The sequence below is a fragment of the Hippoglossus stenolepis genome, chromosome 11 (genome assembly GCF_022539355.2).
Source record: "Hippoglossus stenolepis isolate QCI-W04-F060 chromosome 11, HSTE1.2, whole genome shotgun sequence".
NCBI classification, from domain to species: Eukaryota; Metazoa; Chordata; class Actinopteri; order Pleuronectiformes; family Pleuronectidae; genus Hippoglossus; species Hippoglossus stenolepis.
The window spans coordinates 22,628,683-22,653,496 of record NC_061493.1 but is presented as its reverse complement, the minus strand read 5'-3'; the positions used below and the strand labels follow the sequence as shown (position 1 = coordinate 22,653,496).

The following is a 24,814-nucleotide window of genomic DNA, read 5'->3' as shown; positions in this document are numbered from 1 at the left end:
ATATGCCCGTTGAAGTTTTCACCCGAATCCGTTCGCCCTCTCGGGGCTGGAACCGAGCCAGAACACAGGAGATACAAACACCCATCTGCTTGTTGCATATTCCATCGCGGCTCGTGGCTATTTTTCACTTGTTCCTCCATCGCAGTTGTGTTTTTTTTCTTCTTCCTCTTCTCTCCCGCCTCTCCACTTTGTCACAACACCCGGAGAAAACGCCGCACGCCGCACGCTGTGTAACGTTTGCCGGGAGATCTGTTATGTTCTCACTCCCAAGATGTTATCTTTTCTCATTCCACCTTTTGTTCGCTGTTGTTCGGAGCAGACACTTGCGGGGATCAACAGCGATTCCCGAGAGGCCGTTTGGCTCGTCTGTTTTGTTTTGAGTACCGACTTTAAGCCCACAGCTTTGAGCGCAGATTAAACTCCCGCATTGTTTATGTGCTTGAATCAAACACCGGTCTGCTCGCAAATCCCGGGGAGTATCAGAATCAATCAAAGAATCCCATTCTGCACAGGAAATTGCTTAGGTACGTCTTAATCAAGCTAATGGGAGTTTTAAAGATCCTCCTCCCTGTTCTAAAGCCGGGGACGCTACGGGCATTTACCGGTGAGGATAATACCGCACCGCGCCTGCCTGTGGGAAGTTGATTGGCTCATCAATGTCGGGGATTAGGTGGAGGATGTGAAACAGAATTGCTAAGTGTTCTGCTTTTCTCTGCATCAAGTCAGTCAGGCAGGCAGCGAGGATTAGGGCCGGGACGCTGATACAGCACCGACGCTCATAATTGTTATTATATCAACTTTGTTTTAGCCACAATGTCATTTGGAAACAGTGTCTGCACAAAGCTCTGAAGGATAAAGAGTCTCCATCAGAGCTGTGGGACCGGACTGGATTCTTGTGGACAGTGGTAGAGGAAAAGAGTAGTTTTCAACCTGGGCCTTATGTTTATAGATGTGAGTTCGTAAAAGTACAGAAACTTTTGGAATCAGTGCAGTAGATAAAAGTCCCAGGATAACAATTTAAATGTTTTATTTTGGAGACAAAAGCACCTTCATGAGGAAATCCTTTGTTTTCTTTTCCTGAAGCTGAAACTTTTCCATCCTGATTAAACTTCTAACTTCACTGAAGCCAAATGTCTCCTCAGACTGTCGCCCCAGTGATTCCCTGCACAAATCTTGAAGAGTTATACTGGTTCCTGTACGAACTGAATCCTGAGCTGCAGGGTTCCCGAGGAAATAGAGGAGCTCCTGCTTGTGCCCTCAAGATAAAACTAGACTCTCATCACCGACACCTTCCCTCCTCACTTCTCGTCCCGCAGGTCCCGAGGGACTCGGCTTCAGCATCACGTCACGGGACGTCCCCATCGGCGGCTCGGCGCCCATCTACGTAAAGAACATCCTGCCTCGGGGAGCTGCCATCCAAGATGGCCGCCTCAAGGCAGGAGACAGGTTGCTGGAGGTGAGGAACTGTGGCAGTAAAACAGATTTCAGACGTTCACCGAATTTAACCTTACTCTGTTAACTCGTTAATCAGAACATGCTGTTTATGAGTCAGGGCTTATTCAGATTTTTCTAATTTGAGTTCATATCAGAATATTAGTATCCCTGCAACGTGTCTATCTAACGTGTCTCCTGCTCAGGTGAATGGAGTGGACCTAAACGGGCGGACCCAGGAGGAGGTGGTGTCCCTGCTCAGGGCCACGCCCATGGGTGGCGCCGTCGGGCTGCTGATCCTCCGCCAGGAAGACACCTTCCTCCCCCGAGAAGTGGTACGTCTGTCACTCTCCACCTCTTTCGAAACATTCCTTCAACTCTTCATCCTGTCGGCATTAAACATTTCACACCAGTACACGCTCCCCTCCGCGCATGGACGGGTGTAGAGTTTTTGCTCCTGTGCTGTCATGAGTGGCGTTAATCCCCCCCAGTGAGTGGCGTGTTGTCTTCTCATTTCCCCGCTAACACCACACGCTAGCCGAGCATGCAGAGTGATTGTCCCACTCCGTCGCTGCACTCCTCTCTATTAATCAAGCCGCGGCTGCCCTCAGAGGAAAACCTGTGGAGCTCAATCGTTTCTCTTTATCTCCACCACCCTCTCCTCTTCTCTGACTTTCTTTATCCGCTTCCCTCATCCGCTGCTTTCGTTCTTATTCGCCAGTTCTTTCTCTTTTCCTCTCGCTTTGTGGCGTAGCCTCCTCTATCTCTGCGTCTCCACCGCTCTCGCTGTGTTTTCGCCTCCGAGCTGACTTGCCAGGTTGATGGATGTGGGGATGAACGGAGAGACGCAGGGCAGGTAGTCGACAGAGAGGGAGAACACACTTGGCTTGAATATCAATCAGGCAACATCAGGCATATTACCCTGAGCGAACCGCCATAGAGATCTGAGGCGGCGCTGCTCCTGGATGCAGCTGCTGTCACTCAGGCCGGGCAGATGCCACTCACAGCTCGTAACTTCAGTGATCCGTGCAAACTGGTGCTAATTCACTTGGTGCGCTTGTTACAGCCGTTTGCTCGCGTCAAGGTCGTGTTTTTAATGTTTGATGCCAGATGCTGTACTGCATTGTTTTTGCAGAAAAACAAAAGTTTGAAGCATTGCACGTCTGAAGTCATAAGAGGAAAACAAGGCAGCCGAACACGGAGGCTCAAGTGCTTTGTTTTGGTTCGAACACACTTTATCAAGCACGAATGCGAAGTAAAGAACCGAGCACCCCTCCGCTGTCTTAAAAATGGTTTCTCCCAGCATCCTCCACAGTCACCGGGGCCATTACAGGCACAGGCAGCCATTTGCTCACAAGTGCTGTCAATCAAATGGCTGATTGGTGGCAATTATCACAGCGGGAGATGCAGACGAGGCTATTGGCTGCCTGTCGCCACGGGTGAAGCTGGATGAGATGGAAGTGCCACAGTGGTCGATACTCATCTCCAGATTAGAGCGCTGCTTTGAGTCCGGCTGACGGAGCGTCGTTAGATGAGCGGATTTATTTGATCCGTGGTTATCAGCTGTGGGGGGGGAGAGGGTGATGTAAAGACTCGAGGGAGATGAGGTCCAGCAGCGCCAGTCTGTATCTGGAGTTATGAGCTGGGCTAAGAATTGGTGGCTCCGAGGTGGAGGAGGCTACACGTCGACATCGGATCATTAAAAACACGAAACGTGAGCGAAAACGAGCTCAGCTGAGTTTAAGTGAAAACGGCAGATTTTCCTGGAGCATAGGTTTGAATTAAAAATGGCAGTTACTGAGCTTTGTATATTAAAGCTAATGTTACGTAATGAAAAATAAAAGTCAGCAGCTGTTGTATTATTTCTACAGGTTGTGCCAAAGCGCAACAAGAACCCATACACCCGACCCCACCTACTACTACTACTACTACTACTTATAATAATAATAATAATAATAACATAGATGTAACGAGATAACGTACGTACAACTTCTCAGCAGATATTCAATTTCATGCAGAGCAAAAACACGAGTATTATTTTTCATCCCCGAGCAGACTTTATAAAACCTGAGGGTTCAAAGTCCAGCGCTCACCAAAATAAAAAAGGTCTGTTCAAAGAGCTGCAGCAGAGATTCAGTGGATAGTGCAAAGTATTCAGCATGCAGATCAGACAGAGGAACTGAGCGTCTGTCTTCATGGCAGCTGGACGGTTTGAGACTCCAGAGAGTGAAACAACTTGAAAGGGTTTTGATTAGGGAGCGCTGACGTCTCCCCCTTTGTCCCCAGCGCCAGGACACCTTCGACGATTCTGACATTTTGTCCTTGTTAGCTCTACTGCAGTTTGTAACCCACAGTTAATATTTCAAGTCTGAGCACACGTGCACCACACAGAACAAACATCTGTCTGCATTTTCATATCTTGCATGGACATGTATTCATCACGCTGCCTCCATTCATCCACAAGTTCCCTCACAACAATCTCCTTTGTGCTCAGACTTTCACTGTTTTTTTGTTTTCTTGATGACTCTTGGTTCTTCTCTCCCTCCCTCCCTCCCTCCCTCCCCCCTCCTCCCTCCATCCTCTAGAACGCCGAGCCCCAGATGCAAAGCCCCAGAGATTCGGTAAGTCACCACCAACACCAGCCTGCAATCAAACCCTAAAGTTACATCCAAACTTCTGACTCTCCTTTGACGACGACGTTTTAAAACTGAAACCATCTCTGTCCACACGAGTGTTTTGGCTCCGGAACGTTTTTAAATCCTCGTGCACACGCACACGCCTGAAACCTCACGTTACATGACCGCTCATGCACATTGGTTACGTGTGTGACGCTCCACAAACACCGAGCGTTATCATCTAGTTGGGATAACAAACGAAAGCTGAATGAAATCAGGTTTCCGGAGTAAACTAGCTGGTTAATCAAAGTGCAAGTCACCAGTCGTGCATGTAAATGTTTGTCAGAAACACTCGTTTTAATCTCGAACCCAGAGTTGCTCCAACAAATCACAATTTCATGCTTCATCAGTATGGAGCGCTCGAACTGTGCTGCAGAATAATTTGCTCCATCACTCCGCTCAGAGCTGTGTTTGTCGGCGAAGGTGGAGAACACATGGACGTTTGCTTTATTTGACGGCGGAGGATAAGGCTGTCAGTCTGGCCCCGCTCGCCGCAGACTCACTCGGACGTGTGACGGGAATGACAAACAGTCTGTTTGGTTTAAGTTGCAGAGCCGGCCGTGCACGTCTCCGTGCTAAACGCCCACGAAGACGGAGACAAATTCATCTATAACGAGGGCGACTTGACATTTGTATCCACATATACATCGTTATGGTATGGTGGCAGGAGAGGAGCGGGGAAAATGTACATTGTTCAAATAACTTAGGGAGCGTTAAGAAATACCTTGTTCATGTTTCTGTGTTTAGAAATCTCATGGATTCTCATGTTTTATGTGTTTATGTAGCAAAATATGGTGAAATAACATGTCAGGTTTTTGTATTTCCTTCAATTTATACGGTACTTTCATCATTTATTATGGTTTATTGACGTATATAACCTCTAACCGCTGATGTTGCACAGAGGGTTTTGAAAATACTCCAAGAAATGACATCACAGTAAGCGAACATATCAAAGTAGACACTGGAGGAACTATTGAGTTCAAAAGGTTAAAGACTGAAATATCTGTTGCTTATTTCATATATATTCTCAAATACACACAAAATACATGTTTTCAGTCATAACTGATATTTGGAGGAACTACACTCGAGGTTTTCCACACGACTCGTGAGAAGAATCAGCCTGGACGTCCTGAGCGTCACACACGACCCTCAAAGGATCCAGCAGCTGTTAGACGCACATCTGTCTTCACTGCTCGTATTAAAAAGCTATTTCAGATTTTCATAACCCGCCATTTACATACCGAGCTCGAGTTGTAATTTTACAAAGCGCACACTTCACATCTTCACATCTGGCCTCACCTCCAGTTTGCATCTGGCCAAGTGCAGGTAATTGGTCGGGCACGTTAGAAGCGTAATTGACCGTTTAATCTGATTTGCGGTCGTACCTGCCAGCTGCGTGCACGGCCCTCCTCGTCATGACGGAACGTTAGAGGCAGCACTCTGATGATCATTGTGGCGGCGGCTGGGACGTGTCACGTGTGCTCAGACGTGAGCACACGTGGCACATCAGTCCTGCAGCATTAACTGTTGTTTTTTTCAGTGAGAGCTGCCAACTCTCACAAATGTTACGATCTGTACAAACCTCGTCAGCGTCGTACTCGTCCTACTGTCATTTCAAGGAACAGCAGCAGGGAGAGTTTCAAATGTTTTAAACAACTTCATTTCTCCAGTGTCAAAGTCTAATAGTTTGTTCGAGCACCTGCTGGAAGCCACTATTGCCCCCAGCTCTGACAGGACATCATGGGAGCTGATCATATATTACCTACCGCACCTCTCAGGGCTCAGGGAAGTGAGAGAAAGTGTTTTCTCTCTCTTATTTTGGATCTTGACCTCCCTAAAAATCAATGTGACCGCAGGGACTTAGGGAGTCAGACAGATTGAGGAAATGCACCGTGGCCATGCTGTCTCCTCTCTGCCCCCATTTTGTCTCCCCTCACCTCCCTCCTTTCCTGCCCTCCTGCCTCCAAACCTCCACATGAGCCTCTCCTCTCCTCTCCTCTCCTCTCCTCTCCTCTCCTCTCCTCTCCTCTCCTCTCCCTTTCCCGGAACATCAACCACCGTAATGGACTCAGTACCTTTCAGATGTTATCTGTTGTCAGGCGTCTCATTTTAAACATCTCGCCGCTGCCGCCGCCGCCGACAACAACAACAGCAACACAGGCACCATGATGCTGTTCAGCTTTCAGCCTTTAATGGACAATAATCCATTGTCAAGTCAAAGGTCTGTTTCCTGTAGGTGAAGAGAGAATTGAAGTTTGAGCGTTGGAGCAGCAAATGATGATGATTTCAATATTAGAGTATATAATGTTTGCGTTACTCAATTAGTCTAAATAATATGAGAGAATTGTGTTGCTGGTCAGGTCGCATTGTTTTCCAGTTTAGTTTGATAAATAAGTTGGATTTAATTTTATTACTCAAACTTTTTGTAGATTAACTATGAAATCATCTCGATCAAAAGTAGTATGAGGAATGAAATGTGTGGAGGTCTTCGTAACACGTAATGCAACTCAAGCATATCTGTTGATTTTAGTTTCTGTAATGTTTGTACTGCCTCTGTTTAGTTTCGTCTGTTTTTACAGTGACGAAAAGTGCAATTAGTTAAAAATCTAAAATACAAACTTGCAGAATATAGTGTAATATATAAATACAAGCTTTGGAGCTGGCACTTTTGAGGTCGGCCTGGCGTGAGAGAGAGAGAGAGAGAGAGAGAGAGCTGTGTCAAGAGTTCCACCGCAGACAAAATGCAACAGCTGAAGTGGAAAAAGCACTCACTTCTAGAAATCGCTCCGGTGATCCAAACATCACCCACGTTTTTTTACAGCAGTCCACTAGAGGCTGTCATTAGCTGTGACGCTCTGGATTGTTGAATTCGGCTTTCAGGCGTGTGGGTGGCCAACACACACACACACACACACACACACACACACACACACACACACACACTGCATGATCCGGACATTTTCCTGATGTTGTGAACAAACAATCTCCTGCTGTGTTCCTCATATGTGAAATAAATACTCAAAATGGCAAACACATCTGATTTGGAACTCGTTTCCACTTCATAATGTTCCGGTGCGTCTGTGAACCTTTGACCCTTCAGCCGTGACTTCTACCCCCTTCACCACCATATTCTTTATTTATTTACATCCCCCCTGTATTTGTGACTGACTGTCAGTGACTGTTCTCCGAAGGGCCGAACTTGTGTCTAACTTGTTGACTTGTCCACTGCTCCCTTCAGCAACCGAGGCAGCCGGTGATAGCCGGGAAACCCCATTGGCTGATTGAGGTAACCGCTGCATGACATCACAAGCTTGGGGCCATTTTGCTGTATGGGGGAGGCAAATGAGATACTTTGGCCGGCTGCACAAATAGACCGGGAGTCATTTAAGTAATTTGTTGCTTTGCCAATGGGCTGTAAAAACAAAACACTTCAGTGGGTTTTCTCTGTCTCTTTTCCTAACGGCTCTCTCTCTCTCTCGCTCTCTCTCTCTCTCTCTCTCTCTCTCTCTCTCTCTCTCTCTCTCTCTCTCTCTCTCTCTCTCTCTCTCTCTCTCTCTCTCTCTCGTTGTCTGTTCAATTTGCTTTTAGTTTTCCTCTTGTTTCTGCCTCTTTGTTACGACTCTTCATCTCTTCATTTCCCTCCATTCCCTCTCTCCTCCCCATTTCCTTCTCTTTCTCGCTCGCTCACACACACACACACACACACACACACACACACCGCACACACACTTAAAGACGCAAATCCTCTTTCCCTGCACCTGGCTCCTACAATGGAGCGCTGATCAAAAGCATCTGTCTTTACACGCCTGCCCTGATAGTCCTATAATAGACCCATAACGCGAACATTCAGCTCCATTGTTTACGCCATTAGTCACACAGGCTTATGGAAAATTACTGCAGTGCTGCATTGAAAAGCCACGAGCGGCACAGTGCGAAGATGCTATCTGTCACACGTGCACGTTTCCTCTCCGCGTTGAGAAGCAACAATCTGTTGGCACATTGTGAAATGATGGAGGTTTTTACCGAGGCCGTCTTCTATGCATGACACAGCAGATAAACATTTTGAGACACTTCCATTTGCAGTATCTTGCTTTTATATTGTTGTTCTACCATTTTCTAACGATATAATATGTAACACTTCTTCATTGAAATGTCTATATTATGCATTTCTTTTACTTGTTCTTATATTATCCAAGCGATCTTCAACAATGTTCAGACCCAAAGAAATCTCCAATTTAATCCAAGGTAGCGGGACGTTTTATTTTTTGTCGCGTTTGGCTTTTCCCGTCTCTACGATAACTTCCGATAACTCCCACGATCCCACGCTGCTTCACGACATCGCCAAACTAGCTCTTGATTGAGAAACCCCCTAGTGGCCGAAGTTCCACATTGTACATTTAACAGCTACTGAACTATTTTCCCATGAAGCTTATTATTATGTCACAAAATATAAGTGCTTCACAAAATGTGTTTCACCATCGAGGTTTCATCACAACGGGGAGTCGTTCTCTAAAAGTTGCGTAACTTTGTTTCCTTATTGGTGCGATGGCGTCGCAGCAGGGATTAATGGCTGCGGCTCTGTGGCAGCAGGTTCGATGCTGTTCCCGTGTTGTGTCGCGGCCCGCTGGTGACACGTACGAGTCAATCAGAGAGGGCCGTTCCACCACAGAACAGCTCTGCGGCTTAATTAAAGTGATGTTTCAAGCTGCCACCTGGCCCACACACACACACACACACACACACACACACACACACACACACACACACACACACACACACACACACACACACACACACACACTGCAGCCACCCATACAGCATATACTCCACACACAATTCTCACAGTATACAGTTACACAGACCATACTGAGGCTTTCACACATTAAAGAACACACACACACACACACACACACACAAAAAACACACACTCACATAAGCCATATGGCGAACTTCACACAAAACACCTCTACACATTCGCACACAAGTACACTCGCACATACGTGGAGAGACTGCGAGCAGCTGCTGATGTAATTGCTCCGGGTTGGATGAGGTTATGAATGGTTTCTAGTGGCTTGTGGAGCTGCAGAGAGCGAGTTACATTGTGTTGGACTGTGAGAGAGAAGAGGGCAGCTGATTAGTTTTGGACAACAAGTGTGAAGTGTGTGTATCAGTTATTCCAACACATGCTGTATTCTCTTGTGTGTCTGCACGCACTTATATATACACACACACACAGTATATAAGGATGACATTTGCAGCGAGTGCACACGCTGCTTTGCGTGTTTATAATGACACGCATCCACTTATAGACACGCATGGACCTGCGGGCTCACTCTCTCACACACACACACACACACACACACACACACACACACACACAGACACACACACACCCTGCCTTCCCCTAACTCTCGCTCCACGCTGAGCCAGTCTCGGCTCCGTCGATCACACCGGTATTTGATATTCATGGTCTATCAGCATGGAGCTACAGCGAGACGTGTCAGAGAGAGCGAGAGGAGGGGAGGGAGGGAGGAGGACAGGTGAGGGGGGGAAATAGAGGCAGACATGAATAGAGGGAAGAGGAGGGGAGTGTGGCGGAGAGATGATGAAGAAGAAGAGAGGAGAGAGACGGAGAGAGAGATTTTCAGTCATTTTAGAATCTGAGGTTTATTTTAGGACAAAGCAAGAAAAACCGACCGAGGAATAACGGTGCACAGGTGGTGGGTGAGTGTGTCCACGGGGTTTTGGTCGCTCGGCAGAGGAGCGAGACGTGGGGGTGAGAGTGGGGGGAGATAAATGAAGTGATAGTAAGTAAGGGAGGAGTAGGGAGAGAGAGAGAGAGGCAGAGTATGAATTAGAAGAGATGGATTGTGCCACAGTTGGCAGCCAACAATGTTCTCCACGCCCGACTTCCCTGACCAATTACACCCTTCACTGCCTCCCTCTCACCTTTTCACCTCTCCCCCTCCCCCCATCTCTTTCTCTCCACCTCCATCTTTTTCTTTTGCCAGTGCCACCCCCCAACCCCAACCCCCCCACCCCCTCCAGCAACTTTCTCAGATGTTATCAAATCAACAGGTTTGCTTTGAGCCCAAAAGATGTGAAGCTTGGTCCCGATGTGGGTTTGGACTTTCAGGTGTGAAAGTAGCTGATTTAGGGTGAAAGAGAAACACGAGGTGAAATATCGGTTACAAGAATCTGCCAAACCTCATTTCTTTCTTTGTCCTCCTCCAGTTGGCAAACTACAACAATGTGCATTAGGTTTTCCAAAAAGCCCCGTCCAAACTGAAACAGAGAGCCGGCGGCTTGAGATTTATCAACTCTGCGGTTTCCAACGAGCTCAGTGTTCAAGTGGCGCAAACATCGTCTCAGTGACGAAGAGAAAAAAACGAAAATCTCCCTCGAATTCAGCGGGTTTAGCACAGACGTGCTCTCAGAAAACAAACGGGAAGATTAAAGAATGGAGGGAGACAGAGAGAGAGATGGAGGTAACAAGAGGAAGAAAGTGAGCAGAGTTTTTTTTTATAAAGAACAAAAAAAGACAGGTGGAAGAAAAGGTTGGAGGTGGAGAAAGAAGGAGGAGAGGGGGGGGGGTATACAGACGTACAGTGAGAGGTGGCAGTGTCTGTCTCCTTTTGTGTTCCACATGGATTCATCTCTTTCTGTCTGCCTCTCATTCACACTCGCTCGCCCCGCTCCCTCTGTCATTGTCACGCTCGCATTCTTCTCGCCCTTTTCTCCTCGGCTCCTCGCCTCTTCACCCGCGCTCTATTTGTCCCTGTACCCTCCTCCTCCAGCCCATCACTCTTCTTCCTCACCTTTCTCTCCTCTTTCCTCTTTCCTTCCTCCTCGGCCCGTTTTTGTTTTTAAAATCCTCTCTTCCCTCTCTCGTTTAATAATAATGATACGATTTAATCATATAACACAGTCACAAGGTGCTTTAAAGCAACATTTAAAGGCACGTGGCTGAGCAAATAGTCCAATACTCAAATACCGTGTTTGTTATTTTCTAGCAGTAAATTCCCAGGTCTATTAGTTCCGTACAACGCCGTTAAACAAAGTACATTTTCTAATTAAATATAATCCCACTTCACTGATGATAGAATGATGTAGTCGCTTGTTAAAGTCCCCTGGTAAATCATGGCTTTGGATCAGGAAGCTGCTGAATGTGGGAAATTCAGTGATGTGATCAGCTGAGAAATGAAAGAAGGAGGTGCAACGTACAACTACAACTAATGTTCGACTTTTTAGCTTTTTACTCATCAAAGTTTGTGGTTTTTTTTATCGTTGTAGTGGAAACTCTTTGCTCACAATATAAATATTGCTGGTAATTGTTCGTATATATCTCTATTTAGTGTTAAACAGTTTTTAAATCAAAGAATTAGTTTTAACCGATACTTTGCAATGTAGTGTTTGGGATTTGAAAACAAGACGTTGGCTTGTGTGTAAATCTGATTTAATTCTTTGCTTCATTAAAGATATTGTTCATCTCTAAATCCCTCGTATCAGTAAATACATGTCACGACCTTGAAATGACTTTACAGTGGTTTCATCGTTATGATTTATTGTAACAAGACTCTTCTCTGCTTCTGTTTTCGTCCTCGGGATCATTTCAGGTTCAAGATGACAAAGTAATTGTTGGGGACTTGGATTTAATTCCAGAAAAAAATGAATTTATTACAATATATTAACACTTTCTGTTAATCCTGTCTGATATCCAATTTGCCCGCTCTGGTTTTAATTATGTCACAAATGTATTCCAGGTAAAGTGACGTCTTTCAGAAAACACCCAGAGAGCTGCCTCTCATTCTCCCTCGTCCTTTATGCTCCTTCCTTCCTTCTGCTCCCTCCCTTTCCTCCTCACCCTGCATATCCTGCTTTTACCCTCCTCCTCCTCCTCTCCCACTTTGCTCCATCCCTCTTTCTCTCCTCTCTGTTCTACCGAGAGCAATTCCATCTCTCTCCCGGCAAACAAAGGGAGCTAATGACATGCTGACACCGAGCCCGATGATTGAATTCATTAGGCGTGCACAATAATTGCCAGGCGGCGAGTGTGCACGCAGCCGTCTATTCAGAGGACAGCTGTCAAATAACAAGCAAGAGAGAACAGCTTTTTATTGTTGAGCTCGGAGAGAGAGAGAGGGAGAGAGAGGATGAGAGCGAGAGAAGCACCTGTTGTGGAGGCAAAGAGAGAAAGAGCGAGCACTCAACATGTCAATTAAGCTGCTGCGTTCAGGGTTAGTGAGAAGTTTACTTCCTGTTCGATGGCATCGTAACCCACGTGTGTGTGGTTGTGTGGACTTTGTTCTTCAGGTAAATTCGGACTGAGGATGATCCCTATGTCCATCCCCTCCGTCTGTGATCATTAGGTTTCTGGAGGACAACTCAAAAACCATTTCAAAGAAAGAAACACAAACAGAACCGTTTGGCACCACTTCACTTCGGGCTCGGTGATTCCTGCAGTCGACCGTCTTCACCGACAGTTCTCCGTCTGAGAATCTCCGTGCTCCGTCATTAATGAAGGGTCATAGAGATGCACGTACAGAGACCGACCTTTACACAGACTCTTTCCTCCAGTTCGGTCCATGTCGCTCTGGACGTGCCGCGAACGCCAAGTCGAACAAGTTGGGGAAATGCACGACCGGCAGAAATGATGTAATTTATGGCGTGCTTATAAAAACGGGGACGGCGAACGTAAACCAGGCTTTAAACAAACATCTAATCCCATTTAGACTCGATGTTTTACTGAATGATTCATTATAAGAACTGCAGAGAAACAATATCTGTGATAATTTCTCTGGAACGAATATGATAAATTACATTTCTATACGTGTCCATATACGTTCATGCTGGTTTTTTGATAATAGAAATGAATTATTTTCAGTTTAAACACCAGACAGGAGCAATAATAAAACCCTATCAACAGCGTAAATCCACCTTTGGCCCCGATGAACCTGAGCAGTGTGCGTTGATTAAAGAACACAAGTCGCTGCCTGCTAACTCCAGGTTTCTAATTTAACACGTAGGAGTGCTGCTTTGTTTAACACTAATATATCTGATGCAGCTAATGAGCTGGCGCTCTGATTTACCGCCCCGCTATCTGCCCTGCTGCAATTTATGTGCAAGCACTTTTCATTAACCTCAAGTGGCCAAATGAATGTCCTTTTAACTTTGGCCCTTTGGCTAACCCGCAGGAACCTGGGGAGAGCGTCGCGGGGCTCCAGGGGCCTTTTGTGTTTGCTGCTCCAGGCTGCAATTAATGCGTGAATGTTCCTGCTTTTTGCATAATTAATCACATGAGCATTTAATTGAATTTAAATGTGAGCTCGAGATTTTTGAGTTTGGTTGTGAGGGCTTGTTCCTAGAAAGATGTGTGTGTGTGTCTTTGTTTGGTTTCTCAGTTTTTAATCTGTCTCTGTTTTGAAGAAGACGGAGGAGGATGAACTGGTCCTGACTCCAGATGGGACCAGGGAGTTCCTGACCTTTGAGATCCCCCTCAGCGACTCGGGTTCAGCAGGTCTGGGCGTCAGCGTCAAAGGCAACCGCTCCAAGGAGAACCACGCTGACCTGGGCATCTTTGTCAAATCCATCATCAACGGGGGGGCCGCCTGTAAGGTAAGACCCCCTGTGCTGTGATTAATTAAAGGTCTGAGTGGAGAGGTTTAAAAAGGGGACATCTGTTTATTCAAGGATTGAAGAATCTCTTAAAGGAGACGTATGATGCTTTAGGTAGTTTCTTTCCTCTAGTGTGTTATATACGTTTTTGGAGAATGTTAAAGTTATGCAAATTTAAAATGCACAAATGACAGATACAGGATCGTGAGTCGTCCAGCAGGCCAATCAGAGCAGACAGGGTTTTATCGGGGGGGTCTTAAAGAGACAGGAGCTAAAACCAAGTGTTTGAGACAGAGGCTGAAGAGAGGAGCTGCAGCGATGGACAGTCTGAACATTACAACATGAAAACCTTTTACAGTAATAACACAAGTTAATATGATCAACTTGAATATGAGCAGAGTGTCTCCTTTAAACAACATGTTCCTTTAAATTGTCAAAATCTCAGGTTAGACCGTAGCAGATGTATGATGTAACATCATGTGATCACAACTCCGAACAGGGAAAGTGAAGTAAAACAACTTTTTCTGTTTGTCAGCGTCTGAGACGAGACTGTGCGATAACATCTGTGAGCACAAAGTGCTTTATTCTCTGTGGTCGTCTAAAGAGCTGAATTCAACCTGATTGTTTTCCAGCTTGTGTTGACAGCACATGATAATGGACCTAAAAGCTCTTCTCCGTCAGAGATTGGATCATGAATAGAAACAGGAGACACAGCAAGTTGGATCAGATAAAACTTGTTGTTAAGTTCGAGCTATGGCTGATGCCTTTTTTTTTAAATAATTACCCAGCATGCACCATTTGGTAGTTGAAGAAAAACTCGAAACTGTCTTTTATTGTGTCTCATCTCTTAATCCACCGACAGGACGGGCGGCTTCGCGTGAACGACCAGTTGATCGCTGTCAATAGTGAGTCGCTGTTGGCCAAAACCAACCAGGACGCCATGGAGACGCTGCGCAAGTCCATGTCGACGGAAGGCAACAAGCGAGGGATGATCCAGCTCATCGTGGCCCGACGAGTGGCCAAAAGAAACGAGGTGAGAGACGAGCGGAAAGACGGATTGGATTGATACAGAGTTTATAGTTACCAGATGACTATGTGATTAATATGAAGTTATACGAGTCTGAAGCCGTTTTCTTCATCTATCACAGAAAGCGCAGTGTGGAACTGTTTCAGCACATAAACATAAATGATTTATTCTTTTATTTGCCCCGACTGAGCACACATGACCTTTTCCAGCAGCCGCCTGCTTCACACTTACACATTCGCGCCTCCGAGCCGCACATTACCGCCGCCGCGCTCCAGAGTTAACTGTTGACCCCCCCAGCAACTCCAGTGGAGAAACTGGAAGGCGGACATGTCAACATACGCACTTGTCAACATTAGGTATTGAGACGTTCATTCACCGTTAATGTTCAGGGTTGTTTTTTAACGTGTTCAGCTGGGATTTGAACCAGGATTCCATCTTCCTGTTCCTACTCCTGCGCCAAAACACTAGAACTAAATCCCTAAAAGATTCAATTTCTCACTATTAAGAAAAGGAAACTGGGTGAAATCCAGATTGTAGTTTAGTTTCACTCTACAAAGCTTGAGAGTTTAACACGGGTGATGTGGACGTCTTTTATTACTTCCACTACAGATGTGACACATTTAATTTAATAACACTCAGGATTTGGTTTGTTTCTGACCCTTTCATGATCAAAGTGGTTTTAATCAAATTTCCCGTGTTTTGCTTTCATGCAGATGAATTAAAGTCCTGTGACACTGCTGCTGTCAGGAGCCACATCTCAGATACAATATCAAACAAAAAAACCACTGGGAAATGCCTTTAGAGCGGCAATGAATCGTTTCATGAGATAAAAATAAGTAGTCGGGTCACAGTAGTTCAGCGACCCCTCCCACACACCCTCCTCCCTCGAGGCAGCTGGAGGAGAAGAATCAAAACATGGCTGCGAACTGAGCTGCACAACTTTTTTCCCTCTCCTCAATGTCATGTTTTTACATTCTCTGTACACCTTGGCCTGTCGCCTGCTTGAAAGCTGAGGCTGAGTCTTTGTGCACCGCCGCTGTGTGTTGGTGTGCAGGCGCGTGCACGTCCGCGTGCACGTGCATGCCTCTGGCATCGCCTGGCTCCCTCGCTCTCCTTTTCCAACCTGGTGTGTCAAAGTTTTGATTTCCCCTCGGCCCGTCTGGTAATTGAAAGCAGAGGCTAAGCCTGGAGCTGTGTTTTGTGTTTGTGTGTGTCTGTGTGTGTCTGTGTGTGTCTGTGTGTGTGTGTGTGTGTACGCACACATCTCTGTGTCTGCCCCCATGTGTGTGTAGTTTGTGTTTTTGTACATCCAGCTTATGCATGTATGCATTTATATTCAGGGATCTCGCAGTGTGTTGGTTTGTAAACAGATACCCTGTGTGGATGTGTGTGTATCGTGGACATGTCATGGCAGTGAGACTTCACAGAGAGCACGGTGGATGAATACAGTTTGAGCTCTGGGAGTCTCGTCAATCTCTGCTTCACATGCAGAGCCGGAGGCTTGGCCTGAGGCTGTCAAAGTGTCTGGCTATTTATAAGAAATAGTGTCCAAGACACTCAGAGAGAAGGGAAACAACAATCTAATGCACTCACACTCCGAGATGTGGCTCAGAGCTGATTTATAAAGTCCCTATAGAGTCCCCCCCAGATTGTTAATACCTCATAACCAGCTGTCCATCAGCCACCAGTTAAAATCAAATAATATCTGATTGCTATAGGTTGAAAGCTCTGACTCATTTTGACATTTACTGACATATGAGATCAAATAATCCTGTATTTACTTTCCTCCCTGTGTCTCAAATCAATCTGAAATATTCGCCTTTGCATAAATCACAAGCCCAGACGCTGCAGCTCCTTCCTGCGTCCCCACAGAAACACGGCCGCACCCCCCGAGCAGCTGACTTCCTGATCACTGGCACCTGATGGGATCGAGACCTTCCCGGAGCTCAATTATCGCCCTGAATATGCAATGAGCTGCCGTGTGATTTGTCGATGCGCCCGCAGTATGGCGAACCCCCTCGACTATTACTGAGCCGTCTCACCCCGACCCGTCAGCTGGCCGATCCATTAACTGCTGTGTCTCATTTAAAGTCAGGAGAAGCCGCACGCCAACAGCCACGGCGCCATATGGCGACTTTAGAAATAAGTTTGTTTCTGTGGTAGACTTGTTGTGTTTTTTCAGTTACTATGAATCAATGGAATTATTTCTGTTCGACCTGCAAGAAAGGAATAATTGAACACTTTGAAATTAGAATAAAATGTGTACAATGCTATATTTAAGATATGATTTATGTCTGGTGCAAAACTAACTATCTCAGTTTTCAATTTGCTGGTTTTAGTTCCAGTATTTTCAGTTTATATCACTTGTTTATTAAACTACAATTCAGAGAGAAGAAATTTCGTTTAATCAAAAAGCTGTAATCACCAGTTCATTTGCAAATTAGACTTTTAGTTTATTCAAAACCTTCGATCATCCCCACGGCTGTTGCCATGGTTTTAGAAATATTGAGCTCATTAGTGCGTCCTCATCTTCGAAAAAAGAAAGGAAAAGAATATGTTCTTCCTGATATTGTCTGAATGATCTCACAGCACTGTCCACACGTGTGTGAATATAATACCCAAACTCTTTTAAAACAATTCTAAGCATAATGTTTTTTTGTTTCTGTCGTCTAATCTGAAGTCCACTTCCTCCTCACGTGTCCACTTCCTGTCCTCTCCTGTGAACGGCACTTGCTTGTTTACATCAGAGTCGAGTCGTCCTCGGTAGTTCCAGCACCTCGAGCATCTCGGGAGCTGAGAGGATCATTGGGCAAAGACCTTTCTGCCAAAATCGAAATCCCAGCCTCACTAGTTACAGTCATTGATTGGGGTAATTTGGCTCCGATATTGACCCGAATGCGATGCCGTTATCGCTCGTCACGCTGCGCTGGCGATGATGGTTATCTCTATGGCGAGGGCTGTCATCGTCTCCGGTAATAAATGCAGAAACCGTAGCGAAATCAATACACCCAACGATCCAATGGACAAACAAGGAGAGCCAACGCAGGCAGTGGATGTTTAGGGATGACGGGGCCAGCAAACGGTCTATTTGTCCAGCAAACAAGAGAGTGTCATCGCACGGTCCTCGGGGAAATGTCAAGACGGCTAACTGCCTGTGGCTCAACAGCCTATTGGAAATCCATCCCCATTCATCACACGGCTAGCATTAGCATGGGGAGTAGCCCTCGTGTCCGTTCACTACTGCTCAGCAGATACCATCAAGGCCAGTTCTGCCTCGGTTTATTCCAAGGTGCCAGTTGGACGTTTTTTCCCGTTAATGTATAGATCTAGAGTATTGTCTTTCTTCTTCGTGAGCGTGAATCTGCTCTTTGCTTCTCAAGTGGTTCAACTATTCAAACCATTTGGAGCATTCAGCCCGGATACACGGAACCAAACAGCCCGTAGCCAGAGAGGGAAACTGTTTATTTTTAATTTCACCTCTTGCTTTTTCAACCAGGAGACGCCAGGCAGCCCGTTGGGATCCCAGCAGACCATGAACACCTCCCTGGACGACCACGAGCGCAGAATCTCTCACTCGCTGTACGGTGGCCTGGAGGGTCTCGATGACAACTTGATGCCACGACAAGGAATGATGCCGCGCACAATAGGTACGACTGTCGACTCTCTCCCTGTGAATTGTTCCTCTTCTGGCCTGATGGACTGTTTTCTGACTGAACCTTTTCTGTGATTAGACGTGGAAGTGAGTCTTCAGGATGATTCTAAATGTTTGTGTTAGTTTTCTATGCTCATTCATCGCTTTTCTCGATGACCTGACTTTGCTCGGAGATAAGTTTGTGTTGCGAGAGATTAGTAAACATGTTTTAATCTGCGTGGGAGCCGTGCACGCGTTTGTTTGGAACTGTGTGTGTGCAGCACTTGAGTGATTGATGGATGGGAGCTGAAGTTGCCTCATGTTTTCTTTAACAGATGGTTTAACTCCTCAGTTTGTACATTTCCGCAGCAGTCACTGTTCTTTGCATTCCTCAGAATACCAAGACGATGCATGCGATTCGAGATAAACACTTTGACCTCCTCCTCTGCTCAGTTTCTGCAAGTTACTGCTGAAGAGAAGGTTCACAGCAGATCCTAATGTAAATTAATTAAGCAGAAGAAGAGTTGGAAGAGCTGCTGCACCAACTTTTCATCTGTTTTTTTGTTTTTTTTTAATTAAACGAACTCCACCTCGTTAATTAATGCAACATAACCCCAGAGTGGGACCTCTGTTTTCCTCTCATGCAAATTGGTTGACACCGGCACTGTTGTAGGTGTAAACAAAGAGAGAAGTGTGAGTCGTGAGTGACGGAGGCTGTGTTCGTCCACGCTGAACAAACAACGAGGGCTTCTAATGAGCGTGCAGGGTCGGGTGTGAAAGCACCAGACAGATGTAGAGGTGAAGCAGCAGGCGTCTGCTCTACGGTGACGGAGGAGTTCATTGTCACATTATGTGATGTCTGTATCTGCGGGTCCAGTGATTTTATAACTGCAGGAGTTTACGCCGTGTGAAGCCGGCAAACGCACGAACTCACTCTGATAGACTGTAGAAAATCAACATCGCATTTAAGCTTCTTCCCAGACACAAATCGTGCGTGAAAGCTCGAGAGAGAAAAGGGACGTGTACGATCTTAAGAGTCCGAATATCTACATATACTGTTTGAGGGACAGCTTATTCATGACTGTGTTTCTAAATAACACACTCAAGTGAGCGCAAACAGCACCGGCAGTTATGTTTTCATCCTTCAAGCCAGTGGAGAGGACAGAATAATTCCAGTGTAATCTTCTCTTCAGCATTCTCGGGTATTTGCAGGCATCACAAGAAGGACTAGTTTGTACCAGTTGCGGTTTTACTGATGATGGATAAGAGGAAAAAGAGCAAAGAGTCAGTTTCAAGTGAGAAAGAAGCAAAACATTGTGTTGGAAACAGGACAACAAAGTAAAGACAACAACCAAATATACCAAATATAAACAGCGATACCGATACATTTATGAAATGCTCATATCAGCCTGTCGATAAATCAGTCAGGTGAAAGTAAAGGTATGATATAAAGGTGTATATATATCCAAAATACAAAGTTGTTCTTGGTATTTGATCCTCTGCCCTCAATCCTCAAGATTAAACATCATCCAGAACTCGGTGCAGTATCGTAATCAGCTCTGGTAACAACAGGAGGGATTAAGCCACAGATAACGTCGCCTCAGCGCTCGCACAGTGTTCAGTCACATCCGTCCCTCGACCTCCGAGGATTAAAAAAAAACAACAGCTCGTGCCTCGTCATCGACCTGCGGCCTTCTTATCATCCGGACGTGGGTTTTGAGTGTTTTCACCTCAGAACTGGACGGAGCAGAGGGATGAAGACGTCAGCGCGGCCGGGGGGGGGAAACCTCTCCCCTCTTATATTTCCCCGAACAGAACAGGACACCAGGATGCAGGAGACCTCAGAGGTCGGCCTGACGAGGGGATGTGCTCCATCTAATTACCAACTATCACAGACGCTCGAGACATTTCCCTGCTTATTAAACACTTAATCAGCCCGGTGGACCACTTCCTTTTTTCTCCTGACCACCAAAAGGGGAAATTCCAGCGTCAGTTAGTCGTGTCAAATATTTTTTGGGGATCTTCCTCCCTCCTGTTTTCTCAGAATCAGTTTTCCATGTGCGAGGCCCGACACAGAGATATCGAAGTACGTTTTTACTCTTTTTCAGTAAATTGCTCTTCAGGTTTTGTGTCAGCGTGAGGTTGGACAGGTAGGGAGAGGATTAAAGTTTGATTTGTCACTGTTCAGCTAAACGCAGGATAAAAGGTCACGTGGGTCAAAGCTCAGAAACTGGTGCTTCCCTCCGCAAACAAGATTTAAGTCTTCAAAGCTGTTTTATACATTAACAACCAAATATCCGTCTTTCATTGAGTTCCCCAGTTGAAAGATGAGACATGAAGGAAGCAACTGAAAGGGAATTAAAAACTATTGACATGGGTTTTTTTTAACCGATCCCTTGTGTAGTTATTTGTTATCTGAGGAACTTCAGATTGAGAAAATCGGTTTGACAGACAAGGGTTTAAACAATAAGGATGTTATAGAACGAACAATTACACCACAGGTTTCTTTTAGTCGACACAAACCGAGCTGAATTGATTCTGATTGTCAGAGATCTCCAAACGGGGACAGTGGAAAACCCAAAACTCTCTGCTTGTCTAGACACCACGAGGGTTATAATAAATACAAATTAAACACAAACATTGGGTTCTTTGTGTTTAATGTGGCAGAACCAACTCCTACATTTGGGTGAGCCTGACTTATGCTTGGAGCAGTGTCAGTGTTTATAGCCACAGAGCAGCTGAATGGTTCGTAACTCTCGACACGTGTGGTCTCGAGTTCAAATCCCTGCAGACGAACGCACGAGCTAATTTACTGTTTCCACACAGAACTCTCTCTCCCGTGCATTAACGTAAATCTGGGGATTCACCATCGGCGGCGGTGTTGTGTCTGGTCTGAACGCACAGAATGGTCCGGAGAGGCGGACGCCCCCGACTCTCAGCTGCTGCTGCTCAGAAGCCAACGTCTGTGCAGACTTGGCAGCTCCCAGATGTGAACGTGTGTGAATACGAAAGCGGAGCTCAGCAAACTTCCCTTGAATAAATAAAGTTGTTTCGTGCGGAGCGTCGGTAGCGGTGGCGGTGGTTCGCAGTTGCTCTGAAAAAGGCCTGTTCATTCGTCGTGAGGGGAGAGCGCCACGAAACATAAATCATGCATTAGGCTTTCTTGGAAAACAACATCATTCCCATTCAGAACATATCGGCTCTGGTTTTTTTGGCCCGTGCACGCTCTCAGGATCACTCGCCGGCTTTCTGCGCCCTGAAGATGGCGGCGATAAGAGAGTGACTTAATTATTCCTCCAGGCCAGTGGCTTCCAAGGCCCAGCACCCCTGGCAGTAACCTCCTTACTAATTATGCAAATAGAGAGCGAGGCAAGACGAAATGAAAAGAGATGGGGGGGAAGAAAAACTCCTCTGTGTTATTCTCACCTCCTCCTATCTCCATTTTCATCCAGAACCCCCGTTGCCCCTCTGCCCTCGAGTGTTCAGGCGTTTTCCACAGAAAGCATCTCTCTCCTCCAGCACCTCAGATGAAATGCCACGTACTGTTCCGCACGCAGCTCAGCGAGAAATTATTACAGCCGCTGGGAAACATAATGCGTGTTTATTGGTTTGATTTCCAGGTGACGCTGGCAGCGCGCTCCGTCCACATGCCAGTGGTATTGTTCTCTCCGGCAGGACGGCTGGCACTAAGACAAAGAGGCTGTTTCTCTCTCTCTCTCTCTCTCTCTCTCTCCCTTCACCGGGCGACTGAGCTGACAGATTCATTGGTTTTCTACTCACTCGCTGCCAGTTGATTGTACTGCAGTGATTCAAACTGTGACATTGATGGGATTCTCAGTGTTGCGCATTGGACTGCTTAGGGAAATGGGATTAAGTGGATGTGTGTGTGTGTGTGTGTGTGTCTGTTATGTGTGTGTGTGTGTGAGAGAGAGAGTGTGTGTGTGGTCATAGAGAGAGGTGACCATGCTACACCCACCTTAAATCACAGTGAATAACAAACACACAGCAGGAGAGGACAGAACAGAGCACACACACACACACACACACACATATACACACACACACACACACACACACACACACACACTGAAACCAGTGCAACAGTTGTAGTTGATGTAGTGAAAGTCTCAACAGGGTTAAGTGCATGAACTCACACACTTTTGTCAATGCCGCCTCACTTGTTGTGTGTGTTTGAGGGTAAAGGCTCATTTAAAAACACAATAATAGACACTTCTATCTTATGCTCTTAAATATATATATCAAATCATTGTCAATTTCTTTTATTCTGAATATCGATATGTGCACTGAAAATCCATAGTTTTGGATTTACTTAGATTCCCAAGTTTGGCCTTTGTGGTAATTTATTAAAAAGGATGTATGTCAATAAAGATCATCGAGGTACGATCCAGAATAACAGAATATTCACCAGAAACCTCAAATGAAGTCTCTTCACTTTCACATAGTAAAAATCCGGAAAAACTTTCCACTTGTAGCTTCTCAGTATTTGAGGATATAATAATACTGACAATGACTTTTTAAACTACGCTCACACACACACACTCTCTTTCACGCCGCCCCCACCCCCCCCCCCGTGTCCCCTCCATTCATTCCCATTGCCACCAGGCCATTCACCCACAGCGGCCGGACGCAGCGGCGCTCAGCAGCACATTGATTCCCTCCGTGCTCGCCTGGCTCAGACCTCCAGGTCCTCGGCTTTAAGGCCCAAACGCTCCCTCCAGACAAACAACCTTCTCCCCCTGAGCTCCGTGCACACGGCTTTTATGAAGCCTTCTTTTCATGCCGAGGAGCCCCCCCCCTCCCCGCCTCCCCCGCCTGCACCCAATTTCAAAATACAGATTAAAGACAAAGTCATGCGCTGCATATCAATGGGGGGGGGTTTTAAGCCTCGCTTTTCAGAGGCTGGAAAAAGAGACGATTTTATTTATTTTTCCCCTCAGCACAGCGGAGTTTTTTATCTTTATTTGTGTGAGGTCACAGCTTGAATTAATCATAGTGTTTTGACACAGGAACTCCATTGTGCCGGCTGCCAAACTGCGCTCGGTGTAAGCTGATTAGCCAGGAGCAGTTTCACTCGACTTCAAAATATGTTTTTGGAAACTTGTATTTTTACTGCAACAGTTTCCTGCTGTCACTAATACGTTCTCTCCTCGGGGTCCGAGAAAATGACCAGCTACACTTTTTATGTTGTTATTATTCTTACATTTTCCTCGGAGCTTGTTCTGACATATGAACATAATTAATTTTCACACGTCTTTATCTTTATGGAAATAATTCACCGTTGAGATGGTTTGTCCACCTGCAGGTAGAACGTCACATGTTTAAAACGTTTACATCGTTCTCAGTCGGTAGCAATGGCGTCTGGAACGTAGACTGTGTGGTCGACCCGTCCCCACTTCCTCCCACTGTCTATAAGGCAAAAGATGTGATGGTAAAAAGATGTTTAAAGAATGTATTCGATTTAAATCATTGACTTGTGTGTGAATGACGTTGAAAACAGGAATGTGGGAGCTACTTTAAATAAATGAGGAGATTATAGGAACATAATCGATCTTGTCTCCTGCAGGTAACTACCAGCTCTCGCCGACCGTCAACATGCCGCAGAACGACACTGTGATCATCGAGGACGACCGGCCGCCGCTCCTCCCGCCGCACCTCTCCGACCAGTCGTCATCGAGCTCCCATGACGACGTGGGCTTCGCCGCTGACACCACGCCTCCGTGGGCCAAAGCGCCGCCCGCTCAGACCGACAGGTAGGTCGAACCCGAGCTCTGGCTTCCTTCACCTCCCGTCTGTCAGACGCAGCGTAAACACTAAACGCTGAACTCGCTGAACTGTCATAGACTGTAAATAAAGATGGACGACACGTCTCCACTTCCTCCCATTGTGTAAAAATATGCAGGAACGCCACCATCTTGAGTTTAGGGTTTAAGCTTCCACTCAACCGAACAGCTACACATCTGTCCCATCTGCCAACATGGGGGAGGTGAGGTCCATGACCTGTACTGCTGCCAGCCACTAGGGGGCCATCAGGAGGATTTGGCTTCACCTTCGGGGGGGCTGTCACGTCGTCCATCTTTATTAACGGAACATAACACTATGCTGTCAATCATTCATAATTCATCATAATGTGTCTTTAGGGAATTCATCATTTAATCATTTAATTATTTTTGAAGACATGACATCTTACATGTTGTTCTTCTGTGTGTTCTTGAGGATAACAACGGCTCCTCCTCCATTTATCGTCTCTCTTTTCATTCTTTCTTCTTGTTCCTTCCCCCGATTGTTATTTTTAATCTTTATTTTTTTTATCTTGCTCTATAATTTGGTTCCTCTTTTGTTGAGCTCCCTCGTCGCTCGCTCTCGTCTGCCCCACACTTTCTTTTTCTACACTTTACAAATCTCACTTTACTCTTT

At 45.9% G+C, this 24,814-nt stretch overlaps 1 protein-coding gene across 8 annotated transcripts in view; it reads left to right on the top strand.

Moving 5' to 3' along the window:
• The window catches only part of pard3ab (par-3 family cell polarity regulator alpha, b), a 197,905-nt gene that overhangs the window by 100,044 nt on the left and 73,047 nt on the right, over positions 1-24,814 (top strand). For 7 of the 8 annotated variants that reach the window (XR_004697901.2, XM_035171370.2, XM_035171371.2 and 4 more), the window contains 8 exons: positions 1,317-1,456; positions 1,638-1,766; positions 4,017-4,052; positions 7,345-7,392; positions 13,533-13,721; positions 14,584-14,754; positions 18,245-18,395; positions 23,964-24,150. Coding sequence is in view for 7 of the 8 variants with exons in the window: in XM_035171370.2 (XP_035027261.1) it covers positions 1,317-1,456; positions 1,638-1,766; positions 4,017-4,052; positions 7,345-7,392; positions 13,533-13,721; positions 14,584-14,754; positions 18,245-18,395; positions 23,964-24,150 (1,051 nt within the window). In the remaining variant the exon portion in view is untranslated. The remainder of the gene's footprint in view (positions 1-1,316; positions 1,457-1,637; positions 1,767-4,016; positions 4,053-7,344; positions 7,393-13,532; positions 13,722-14,583; positions 14,755-18,244; positions 18,396-23,963; positions 24,151-24,814) is intronic. The other variant, XM_035171367.2, reaches the window with a different exon arrangement.